An 11817-nucleotide genomic window follows, 5' to 3' on the forward strand; every position below is an offset into this window, starting at 1 on the left:
AATTATATACAATACCACAAAATATATACACTAATTGAAAATATACCAACCCATAAAAAACATAAAAAATCAATATAGCTTTAAAATAAAAACTTATTAATCAAAACTAATATACATATACAACTATATTAAAGTCATACATACTTAAATAATTAAAAAAATTATAAAAAATAAAAATTTAGGTAATCAGCAAAGTATTTATCTACAATTTAAAAAATAAGGAGATTAATTTCTTGATAACATATTTTGTACCATTTACTATCATTTCTCATTTTAAAATATGTGGAACCTCCTATAATTCTTGATTGGCATGTTTTTTCCAAAAACAATATCCAAATCAGAATTATGATTTCTTAATCGAAAACGTTGAAATCACATTTTTTCTATTTCCAAACTTTCTTTTTTTACATTCTAGAGCATGATATATACATATATATATTTATATAAATTTAAAGCTACATGGTGTCATTGAATTTTTTTACCAATCAGAGATTCTATTTTTTAAAATTAAAAAATAATTTACACACAATGAACCAATCAGAATATCTGAAACATACTTAAAATCACTAAATTAAGATTTTCATTTCAAAATCCCAATTTCTAAAAGTTCAATTATCTAATGACCCTTAACTTACCAGTGAGTGCTTACCATAAAGCAAACATCCCCAAACTATTTCAAGTTTATACAGTTTTAACTTATTAAAGGGTTCTCATACTTATACTTGGCTTGAAATACTGCATAAAATTAACAAGCCAATAGCATAAAATGATTGACGGACTTGAGGATGAGTTGAGAAAAGTTAATAACCAAAAATTATTACACAAAATGGCAGTGCAAGAAACAATTACTAAGATAAAAAATCTATCCAAATAAATGATTATCGCCATTGCATATCAAATCCTCAAAATAAAAATAAAAAAATAAAAACAAGCAGTCAATTAGAAGAAGGGGCCACCTAGGCATACAGGATATTGCACAAGTCACCAAAAACACAAGTTCCTTACAATGATATGGTAAACTAAACAAGTAAATTGTGGAGCAAAAATTCGCAGCAAAACATTGATATCCAAGAAGAAACAAACTCAACGCTTCTTTGAGACACCAACAGTCTTTCCCCTTCGCCCAGTAGTCTTGGTGTGCTGTCCACGCACACGAAGACCCCAGTAGTGTCGCAGACCACGGTGGTTTCTGCCCATAAAAAAAAAAAACGAAAACTTGTCAGCCAAAATGAAATCTACAATTCCCCAAAATTTATCAATTTTTTCCACGAAACTTTTCTTCTATCTTGTTCGTACAATAATAATTTCCATCAAACTTGCTCATATGCACAAGATCCAGTAATAGGTTTTAGTATGAAACCAGGTTAGCATCTCAAATTTCGGAGTGTATAATACAGCACAGATTTCACCTATTGCCCCTTTTTTTAAATTGTGGATTCCACCAACTAACACCACCCTAAGCATTAAGCTTTTCTATGCAACCAGACAAGAGTAACATCTCATATTCAGTGATAGTGAAAAAAGCTTAAATTTTACATATTGCCATTTTTTTTTCTTCACTGGTAATTGAACCAGCTAATCAAGATATAAAGAGACTGCGCTCATCCACTCTCCACTAAGTCAAGAGTTCAGTCTTACACGGTTTAAAACTCAAACATGTATGGTATTGGAAGAAAATTTGCGTGGCTACACACCTGATCTTCTTCAACCGCTCAAGGTCATCCCTAAGCTTCATATCCAAAGCATTGGAGACGACTTGGGAATATTTTCCATCCTTGTAATCCTTCTTTCTGTTGAGGAACCAGTCAGGGATCTTGAACTGACGAGGATTGGCAACAATTACCATCAAGTTATCAAGCTCTTGGGCAGAAAGTTCACCAGCTCTGCAGTAAAATACCCATATCCAAATTTTCATAATCAAATCACCTCGCCAACTTATAGTTCCACTAATTTATAACTAAAAATAATTCAAAACTACACCAATCAGTTTGTTTAATCAAACACCCAATTAAGTAAACAAGGCACTCTAACAATGTCAAATTGAATTTTCTAACACTAATGATCCAAACTAAGCATTCCCTCCATTTTGCAAATTACTGTTCTAATAAATGTTTAAATCACTACCTAGAATCAACATCAATGAAATAATACACCTCTGGGTTCGTAGAATTTCAGCAAAAAAGAAAAACCCAATATTTGAATTAAGAAAGTTAACCTCTTGTTCATGTCGACATCGGCCTTCTTGCAGACGAGGTTAGCGAAACGGCGACCAATACCTTTGATGGAGGTAAGGGCAAACATGATCTTTTGCTTCCCATCAACGTTGGTGTTCAGCACACGCAAAATGTGCTGAAACTCCTCGTTAGCTACCAGAGACTGCAAAACCATGAAAATCCAGTTATCATTGCCCGATACCAAACCAAAGATACAGTAAACGAAAACGAGTGGATCATAGCGAGTTGACTCACCATGATGAAGGCTTTGTTCTGCTCTCTCTCTAAAATCTCTCACTAAGAGCAGCAGAAAGGAACGCAGCGGAGAAGGAGTATGAGAGATTTGTGAAGATAGGTTTTAAAGTGTTTAGGGTTGCAAACCAAAAACCCTAGAAGGGAGTTATACCCTACATCCAGTTCCATATCATATTTAAATTTTAGCCGTTCGATGAGCCTTTAACTCACTTACTTGCCATTGGATTTATCGATCAAATACGGGGCCCTGGTGAATAATAGTGCCACGTCAGCCGAAATGTAAAGACTTTGGTCAACTTTCAAAACTTCCTTTTACTGAAGGTCCTTATTGTGCAAATATAGAAAAGTGAGGGTATGTATATACAAAAACATTTAATCAGACGTAAAAGACTAATTTACCCTTCAGTTTGCCACGAAGCTCATCCTTACGAGTGTTTTATCTGGATAAAAGTCCATTTCGAGGCAGAGATGGCAAAGGGACTAAAGAGAAGAAGCTTGAAGTAAGTAAGCAACCAAGGTATGCATTTGCCTGGTTTCAAAATATCCAGTTCTTTCTTCTGGAAATTCATAAGTTTTATTTGCAAATATTTCCTCAAAAATTCACTTTTCTTTTTCTAAAATTCTTAATAACACTGGAAAATAGTAAATGTTTTGAGTTTGGTTTTTCAGATTCTATATGCATTTGGGTTTCTGGGAAAACTTGATTCTGTTCTGTATGGGGAATCAAGAAATTTTTTGATAGCACATCTTACATAATTTGAACAAAGGTTTGAGTAATTGTGGTGTTCATGAAGGTAACTTCCCATATACAGTTGGGGTGGCATGGTTGAAGAGATTGCTGTAGTTTCAGAGAACACAGTGGAAGACATAGCTAGGAGCCACATAGCTTGGCTTGGGTTTTGAGATTGATGAGAAGTGATGACTGCAGTTCTTCTTTCTGGAAAGATATGTTCCCTTGTGATATCCAAAACGACAGACAAAACTCTCAAACCTGTCAATGAATGTAAGCAACTTTTGAAACACAATTACATTGACAATGTTAATGTTAATTTTGATTTCATAGGATACCATGGTACAGAGAAACTCAACTTCAAAACTTTCTGTCAATTCTTAAAATATGTATGCACTGATTCGTGATCTTCATAAAAATAATGAATTAACCAAGAAGGGTAGCTCAATCTGTTAGACATGTCATTTGACTCCTTTAAAGTTTGAGATTCGAGTCCTTCCTCCGAATACAGATTCGAGCCCTTCCTAGATATTTAAAAAATAATGAACAGTATATAGTTTTATGATCCCCAAATATTGTAGAATTGGACAAGGTGCCTACCTTTTTTTTGTTCTAACCAAAAAACAAATTGGGTGTACAGTATTTTTTTCTTCCTATGATTTTGATGGTTGGATATTTCAGTTATCATCAAGAAACAGTAGGACTTGCAACTTCAGCTAAATACCACAATGATGTACATTCACATGTTGATGATTCTCTCTCTCTCTCTCTCTCTGTTTTTTGTTTTTGTCTGTGTGTGTGAAGAACACATGTTCATGATGTTCACTTGACTGTATTGTGTCCATACTGCAGTGTTGGAACAGAAAATATAGATTATTTTTTTCCAGCTCATAGAGATTTCCCTCGTTAGAACATCTTCTTTCTTGACAGTTCTTTTGCAAACATGACAGATAAATCATGTCATGTTGTAATACCATCCCAAGAAGCTTCACCGAACCGTCGGAGAGCTCTATTGTGTGGTGCTGCTTCAGTTTTGGCCATTATAAACTTCAATTGCGGCTTGGTACCATCACTGGCTTGGGCGGAAGACAAATCAACAAGGCAAGAAGAGGAAGATAATGCAGGAGTTGTAGGGGCCATCAAATCACTGTTTGATCCAAATGAGAAAACTAAGTCTGGAAAAGAGTTGCCTAAGGGTTACCTGAAGTCAGCAAGAGAAGTGGTAAAAAATCTCCGGGAGTCGCTGAAGGAAGATCCTAAAGATAATGCGAAGTTCAGACGTACTGCGGATGCGGCCAAGGAATCGATTAGAGAGTACTTGAGCAATTGGAGGGGACAACAAGCTGTAGCTCAAGAGGTATTGTTTTTTATAAACCTAGTACAATCCCCTCTCAGCCCCATTTGAAACTTTTTAGATTCTACTAAAAGACTTGGATTTTTGTATGTGGCTCATTGGCAGGAATCTTATGTTGTTCTTGAAAAGGCATTCAGATCCTTGGCGAGCTTTTACTCGAAGGCAGGCCCCTCGGCTGCCCTGCCGGAGGATGTTAAATCTGAAATATTGAATGATCTAGATACAGCTGAAGAGTCTTTGTAGTCAATTCTATAGCTGAAGTGATTAAGATACTAAAGCTTATGTATTACTATAACGATCCAAGCTCATACATTCCTAACCAAACTTCTATGTTGAACTAATTCTTATTGTGAAGCTAAGAAATAAGATTTTTATTTTTCCTGGTGAAATAAAAAGCACCAGAGTGGAAATCAGAATGTATACAGCATACATTATTCAATAATGGAAAATTTCTCAAGATTTCATCCAAAACAAACTGATACATTGGCAAAAATCTCAACACCAATAATTAAGCTCCTACAAGGTAATATAATACAACAATGAGAATAAGATACAGGCTCAAGAAAATGATAGCTATACAACAGTTCTTTGGGAAGTACTATCCTAAGTATTTGAGCAGCCATCTTACGTTCTTATTCATGGGGAATCAATCAATCACCAGAAGCTTCCACCAGCTGCAGAGACTCTTTGCCAACATATCAAACTGAATAATTCCTTTTATAAGATGACAAAGGCTATGCATTTTTATAATTGAGCTTTGGCATAGCCTCTTCATTGAATGTGCAGGTATCACGAACGTGATAGAACACCTTTGGAACTGCAAAAGATGAAAATAACACATTGTTAGCATTAATCCACCAAAGTTGCATGGTGAAGTCATTTTTAAAAAAAACCCTTTCCATCGTGCTTGATTTTCCACCAATTTATCTATTCAGAGAAATAACTGGACATACAGGTGCTGCAGCAACAATTCTTATCTTGGCCGTTAAAAAATGTGTCCAGTTTATTGAAAAATGATTTAACATAGTAGGAACTCTTTTTCAGCCTTCCAGATACCAAGAATAGGAAATCAACTTGATTGAAAACTACAAACATTTGACAATAATTAATTAATTTGGTGATCAAACAGTGACATCAAACCTTGGTACACTTCCCAGGCGACGGGGGTCATACTCTGTTGCTTGTCTAAGAGCCCTGGCAAATGCTTTAAAGGTTGCCTCAATAATATGATGAGAGTTTTTTCCAGCAAGCTGGTGCACAGACAAAAGCTAAAATATTTAGCGGAGAAGGCATAACTTATACGTGTAAATATAATGCTTAAAAATGTCAAATAATTACCTGCCGAATGTGAAGTGTCATACCAGAAGTATTTACCAATGACTGGAAAAAATGCTCCACCAACTATTTAAAATATAAGGGTAGGAAACAAAATTCAAATGTCTAATTAAAAAAGATAGATATTGGGGGAACTTTCAACATTGCTATAGTTAAAGGAAACAGATGGAGGAATATGAAACCACCATGCACATGTAATTAAAACAGACGAGGTTACCTGAGTGTCATATGTTCCAACTCTCTGGGTAGGAATTTGCAAGTCGTAACCCAAATATGGTCGACCAGATAAATCCTAAACAATGAACAACATACTCTGAATTGAAACAATATTTCTAGTTTCTACTTCAAAGGGTCATTTGAGATGAGGAGTTCAAAATTTTCTGATTAATGGAAAAGTTCAAAAAGATAATGTGATTGTCCATAATTAACTAAAACAGTAATATATTGAGCATGAGAATCTTGCTTTAAATTGATAGAAATGTCAGTTAACAATGTTTGGTTGGACATGAGAATGCTCACTGTTTATAATATAGGATAACCTAAAACCCACCTATTTAGATGGGTTTAATATTACCCAAAAGGTAAAAGTGAATCTTATGGGATTCACTTGCTTGGGCTTAAACTTACAACAAACAAAATAATGGTTTGAGATTCTGGTTTCCATATTAAGGTTACTTCATTCCAAATGGCATGAATAGTTTACCAAACATTGGTTAAAGGACACGGAAATCACTATTATAAAATAGCAATATAAAGCCATGCCTCGAGCATAAAATTGAAACCCAAATAAACTCTGCCCTTAGAATTTAAAGCATTTGTAATTCAACTTCACCACCCAAAATACCGTATTAGATTATTCATATTAAAAGATTATTAATACAATCACAGAGACCATACCAGCGAGACATGTATAAGCGCTTCATCTAGAGGAGCAGAGAAGTCACCAAACCGATAAATTCCTTTCCTATCACCAAGTGCCTTCAGGAAGGCCTGTAAAAAGAGCATACTAACCCATTCAACTCTACGATTGAAGCACAAACAAATTTCATTTTCATATCAAAATTGCTGTTTCAGTACCGTTCCAATAGCTAGAGCAACATCTTCATTTGTATGATGATCATCAATGTGGACGTCGCCAGTTGCCTTAACATGCACATCAAATAGCCCATGCGAAGCAAGTTGCTAAACAAACAAATGTAGACAAACTTTTAGAAACCCAAATTCAAAAGTTTTTAATTCAAAATCATACTAAAATGTGATTAAATTCTCAGTACATATCATGTTATCCAAAGTAGAAAACCAACTAAAATTTCTATCACACAATACAAATATTAAGCAGCTTCTTTTAAGGAAACTTGGGCAATAGATTCCGCACTATTCTAATGACACAGAGCAAATATTCAGCAAAATCATGAAGAAAAAATCTTATTGAAAAGTTAGGCAAGAAGAGATATATAAACCATCAAAGATAAATGCCCATGTAAAAATTTAATCAAATGAAAGGGAGCAAATTCAATACAACATAGCAAAACAAAATCAACAGATGGAAAAAATATGTATTTTTTAAAAAAAATTACTGACATCTAACATATGATCAAGGAAGGGAATGCCAGTATTACTATCAGCAATACCAGAACCGTCCAAGTTTATTTTGACCGAAACATTGGTCTCCTTAGTCACCCTTTTGACTTCCCCAGTTCGAGCCTCTAAGCCTTCAAAAATAAAAAACCAATATCAAAATTAAAGAAAGAAACAAAATTTCAAAGTTCAAAAACAAAGGATTAATGTTAGTAACATTACCAGAATCTACTTGGGAAGAGGTTAAAGTAGAACCGTTGTCATCATTCCGAGTAGCACAAGGGGTTAATTGAGAATCCATATACGTGACCTTGCTCCAATTCGAGTGTTTTCCTAAAGTGAAAAGTGAGAGTGGCCTGCAAGAAACCCTAGGTCTGGATAATTGGAGTGGCAGAGATGGAGTTGGACAGCTGAGAAGACGAGCAGTTGTGGCCGCAGAAAGCTCCATCAATGAAGAAGAAGAAGGCAAGTGAAGCAAGTTCAGGGGTGTGAGATGAGACGAGTCGTAGTACGGCCGAGGGTGTCAGCTGAATTCCCTCTAATGTTTACTTTGGGCCTGGGCTTTTTGTTAGAGACTTTACAAAAATACCACTTTTGGACAAATAATTTATAATTCTGGTATTTCTGTAAAAAAGCAGTTAAAGAGATTCTTTCTTAAATACATTTTTTTTTTTGTTTTCTTTTTACTTTTTTACGGTTCTTATTTTTTCTTCAAAAATACGCACTCAAATTTAAAAAATATGATTTTCAAAGTTTCATAATTACAAAAATACGATTTTTAGGAAAAGCAACTTAAAAACAACTCACTAGACCAACTAAACATCAACTCCAAAAAAAACCTAAAAACAAAGTGAAAATACAAAAAAAAAAAAAAAAACCTAAAAACAACTTAACAACTTGAAAATAACACAAAAATGAAAAAAGACAAAACAATAAAAATGTAAAAATTTCCTTAAAACCGTAAAATTAAAAAAAAAATGTTGACCGTAAAAACGTAATTTTTTTTGTAAAAATTAGTATTTTATGTAATTTTTCCTTTAAAGTTTTTCAAAAGTTTTATATTAATTTTGCTCCAGTGATTTTAGTTAGAGAAATCCAAATTTAAAGCTTGTCTTATGCCAATTGTTGGCTTTTTTTTTTTTTTTAATTCATGATTTCATTTGTTGCCTTGTTTTCCACTCAACATATTATATTTTTATTTGTTAAGTTTAAATCTTACTGGTAAAATGAGTCTCCTAAGAAAAGAAAAAAAAAAGAGCAAGCTCAAACAAAGGTTCAGAAGTTTCTTCTCGCAACAATATCGGTGTAACCATTCCATCTAATGGTTTTGGTATGATTGTTGTCAATGTTGCCACACAATTACCACTGAAACGAAGTCCAACAAATTATTACTCTTGGAAAATGCAGTTTGATGCTCTTCTCTTCGGGTATGATTTTAATGCACAAATTGCACTCTTCGAGTCAGTGCCAAACTGCCACAGCCAATTCAGCTTTTCATTCAAGGTGTCCCCCATGGTTTCGATTACACTGTCTATTTATACTCAAACTAGAAAAAAAACAAATAACAATGCTAACAGAAAAAGAATCCCTTGTTGCTTCTCTCAACGCCTCTCCTTCCTAACAAACTCCTTAAGCCAGCTGGGTCTCACGCGCAAGACGTCTTTCTCAATGGCAGTCATGTTCTGTTTCTCCTTTGTTGGTGTGGTGCCCTTCAGTAGCTTCCCCTGGGCTTTCAACTACTTAAGTCGAGTGGTTAATTCAATCTTGGACTCTACTATGTATTACTTCAGGATCCAAAGATATTGGGTCGCTGTCTTGGGCTGGTCCAGTGTTAGTAATACTACTCCCTCCCTCAAAATTAACCTTGTCCTCAATGTTGGCCAAATTGTAAATCTGACAAAAAGTATCGAAGTCTTCCCAGGTTGCATCTTCAGGGGAACTCAGTGACCATTGTACCAATACTTTTCGTATTTCTGAGCCGTTTGTACGCTGGATGCATGTTGCTAATATGGCTAAAGGCAGCATGATCGGTTTGTTAGCTAAACTTAATTCTGGTAAGGGGTAGCAGTTTGGCGGAGGTACACCATGGAACAGTTTTAGCAGTGACACATGAAACGTGGGGTGTATATGACTCCCTGCAGGAAGGATAAGTATATAAGCGACCGGACCAGCTCGAGCTATCACTGGAAATGGGCCAAAGTAATGACGACAAAGCTTTGAATTGAATCATCTTGCAACGGTGGACTGTTGGTACGGCTGAAGCTTTACCAATACTAAATCTCCAATGTTAAATTCGATGTCACGTCGCTTCTTGTTTGCTTGCTGCCGCATACGATTATGTGCTTGTTGTAAATTCTGTTTTAGCTGTTGTAGTATAGCGTCCCTGGTCATTAAGTCTTCCTCCATTGCTGGAATTGTTGTTGAGCCTCAAGTGTAAGCAGGTATGGTAGGTGGAAGTCGCCCATAAACCGCTTGGAATGGAGTCATCCCGATAGCTGAATGATGACTGATGTTATAGTGATACTCTGCCCATGATAAAAACTTGCTCCATTGTTTCGGGTAGTCAAATGTAAAATCTCTAAGGTATTGATCCACGTATCGATTGGTTACCTCAGTCTGGCCGTCCGTTCGGGGTGGTAGGCTGAGCTCATTTTGAAGGTGGTCCCCATGAGTTCAAACAATTTTTTCTAAAACGCACTTGTAAAAATTGGGTCTCTATCGGAAACAATAGTGCAAGGCAACCCATGTAGTCAAATCACCATATTAGCAAAGAGTCCAGCCACCTTAGTAGAAGAATAATGGTTCGGCAAAGCTCCAAAATAAGCATACTTAGTAAACGGTCTATTACCACCAAGATATTAGTCACTCCATGAGAATTTGGTAATCCCACTATGAAGTCCATGGCCAAATCATCCCAAACACGTTCCGGAATCGTGAGGGGCTAGAGCAATCCATAAGGGGTTGTTGGAGAGTATTTTACCGTTTGACAAACTGAACAAGGGAGCACAAATTTTTTGACATCTTGATGCATACCATGCCAAAAGAAATTAGCCCCCAATTGCAAATAAGTCCGATCAGCCCCAGCGTGACCACCTACCAGAGTGGCATGAAATTCATGTAATAATTGTTGCTTCAAATTAGACTGTTGGCTGACTAAAAGTTTCTGCCTGTAGTAAAGGAGACCTTCTTTCTCTGAATAAACTGAAGTATCTAACTCTCCTAGCTGCAACCGAGTGTGTAAAAATCTGAGATCGGGGCAGGTGGTATTCTCTTGCCTTAGTTCCTCCAAAAACTCAAAACAACCTGTACTCATGGCCATTTGCAATAAAGAATAACCCCCTTCATGACGTCTTGAAAGAGCATCAACAGCTGAGTTCGCTTTCCCCAACTTGTATTCAATGGAAAAATGAAATCCAAGTAGTTTCCGAAGGAAGTGTTGTTGCTCAGGCGTTTGGATTACTTGTGTCAGTAACTCTTTGAGGCTCTTATGGTCTATTCGGATAACAAAATGCCTTCCCAGCAGGTATAGGCGCCACTTTGTGACAGCTTCAACAATAGCTCTAATTTCTCGTAATAAGCAGAAGCTCCAACAAACTTGGGACCAAATTTCTTGCTAAAAAAAACTATTGGATGACTGTCTTGCATCAATACTCCCCTGATTCCTATGTTGGAAGCATCAATTTCTATTATGAATTCCTTAGAAAAATCAGGCAGGTTTAGAATAGGGGTGGTAGTCATCGCACACTCGAGTCTTTCAAAGGCTGCGGCTGCTTGTGTGGTCCAGTGAAAATTATCTCACTTTAAGAGGTTCGTCAGCGGTGCCGCGACAGAGGCATATGTGCTACAAAATGTCGATAATATTCCGTAAGACCAAGAAAATCTCTCAACTATTTAAGAGTGTTAGGTGTGGGCCAATACACCATGGCAGCTATCTTTGAAGGATTAGCCCGAACCCCATGTGCGGAAACCAAGTGACCCAAATATTCAATAGTAGTTTGAAAAAATTGACATTTGCTCACTTTGGCATAAAAACTATTGTCCCAAAGTAGTTGTAACACAAGTCTCAAATGGTGAACATGTTCCTCTAAATTACGACTATATACCAAGATGTCATCAAAGAAGACTGACAAATCGATGCAAAAAAGGTCTGAATAATTGATTCATAGTCGCTTGAAATGTGGAAGGAGCATTAGTGAGCCCGAAAGTCATTACTACAAACTCGTAGTGCCCTTCATGTGTGCGAAATGCCGTCTTGTGAATGTTTCTATGATCCATTTGGATTTGGTGATAATAGGCACGAAGGTCCAACTTAGAAAATACTTCTACTTGTCCCAATTCATCTAACAACTCAT

The 11817-nt window shown here is 36.0% G+C and overlaps 3 protein-coding genes across 6 annotated transcripts; 1 reads left to right on the forward strand and 2 right to left on the reverse strand.

The window, feature by feature from the left end:
• Nucleotides 1–863: 863 nt before the first annotated feature.
• LOC133819179 (small ribosomal subunit protein uS13z/uS13y/uS13x-like) lies at nt 864–2625 on the reverse strand. The gene is made up of 4 exons (XM_062252359.1): nt 2469–2625; nt 2216–2376; nt 1695–1883; nt 864–1189 (listed from the first exon to the last, which is right to left on the reverse strand). The coding sequence occupies exons 1-4, from the start codon at nt 2469–2471 to the stop codon at nt 1084–1086; spliced, it is 459 nt and encodes a 152-aa protein (XP_062108343.1). The 5' UTR covers nt 2472–2625; the 3' UTR covers nt 864–1083.
• A 233-nt stretch (nt 2626–2858) lies between these two features.
• Nucleotides 2859–4962, forward strand: LOC133819181 (photosystem II D1 precursor processing protein PSB27-H2, chloroplastic). Of its 4 annotated transcripts, none has more exons than XM_062252361.1 (4): nt 2859–2985; nt 3263–3471; nt 4149–4555; nt 4658–4962. In XM_062252361.1, the coding sequence occupies exons 2-4, from the start codon at nt 3387–3389 to the stop codon at nt 4793–4795; spliced, it is 630 nt and encodes a 209-aa protein (XP_062108345.1). In that variant the 5' UTR covers nt 2859–2985; nt 3263–3386; the 3' UTR covers nt 4796–4962. The 4 variants fall into 4 exon arrangements, with proteins under 4 accessions (XP_062108345.1, XP_062108346.1, XP_062108348.1 ...); XM_062252362.1 differs by having other exon boundaries at nt 2869–2985; nt 3138–3471; XM_062252364.1 differs by having other exon boundaries at nt 2939–2985; nt 3138–3471; nt 4129–4555.
• Nucleotides 4957–7966, reverse strand: LOC133819180 (imidazoleglycerol-phosphate dehydratase 1, chloroplastic-like). The gene is made up of 8 exons (XM_062252360.1): nt 7688–7966; nt 7469–7599; nt 6965–7069; nt 6785–6877; nt 6105–6179; nt 5891–5953; nt 5693–5802; nt 4957–5369 (listed from the first exon to the last, which is right to left on the reverse strand). The coding sequence occupies exons 1-8, from the start codon at nt 7911–7913 to the stop codon at nt 5342–5344; spliced, it is 831 nt and encodes a 276-aa protein (XP_062108344.1). The 5' UTR covers nt 7914–7966; the 3' UTR covers nt 4957–5341.
• Between the last annotated feature and the right edge of the window lie 3851 nt (nt 7967–11817).

Source organism: Humulus lupulus, chromosome 2, assembly GCF_963169125.1.
Source record: "Humulus lupulus chromosome 2, drHumLupu1.1, whole genome shotgun sequence".
NCBI lineage: Eukaryota > Viridiplantae > Streptophyta > Magnoliopsida > Rosales > Cannabaceae > Humulus > Humulus lupulus.

Coding starts and splice junctions, on each gene's coding strand:
- LOC133819181 (XM_062252361.1), top strand. CDS start 3,387: ATGACTGCAGTTCTTCTTTCTGGAAAGATATGTTCCCTTGTGATATCC. Junction 3,472..4,148: donor TCTCAAACCTGTCAATGAAT/GTAAGCAACTTT, acceptor CAAACATGACAG/ATAAATCATGTCATGTTGTA. Junction 4,556..4,657: donor AACAAGCTGTAGCTCAAGAG/GTATTGTTTTTT, acceptor GCTCATTGGCAG/GAATCTTATGTTGTTCTTGA.
- LOC133819179 (XM_062252359.1), bottom strand. Junction 1,884..2,215: donor GATGTCGACATGAACAAGAG/GTTAACTTTCTT, acceptor ATTTTACTGCAG/AGCTGGTGAACTTTCTGCCC. Junction 1,190..1,694: donor GAGCGGTTGAAGAAGATCAG/GTGTGTAGCCAC, acceptor TTTTATGGGCAG/AAACCACCGTGGTCTGCGAC.
- LOC133819180 (XM_062252360.1), bottom strand. CDS start 7,913: ATGGAGCTTTCTGCGGCCACAACTGCTCGTCTTCTCAGCTGTCCAACT. Junction 5,803..5,890: donor TGACACTTCACATTCGGCAG/GTAATTATTTGA, acceptor TCTGTGCACCAG/CTTGCTGGAAAAAACTCTCA. Junction 5,370..5,692: donor CGCCTGGGAAGTGTACCAAG/GTTTGATGTCAC, acceptor CATCTTTTGCAG/TTCCAAAGGTGTTCTATCAC.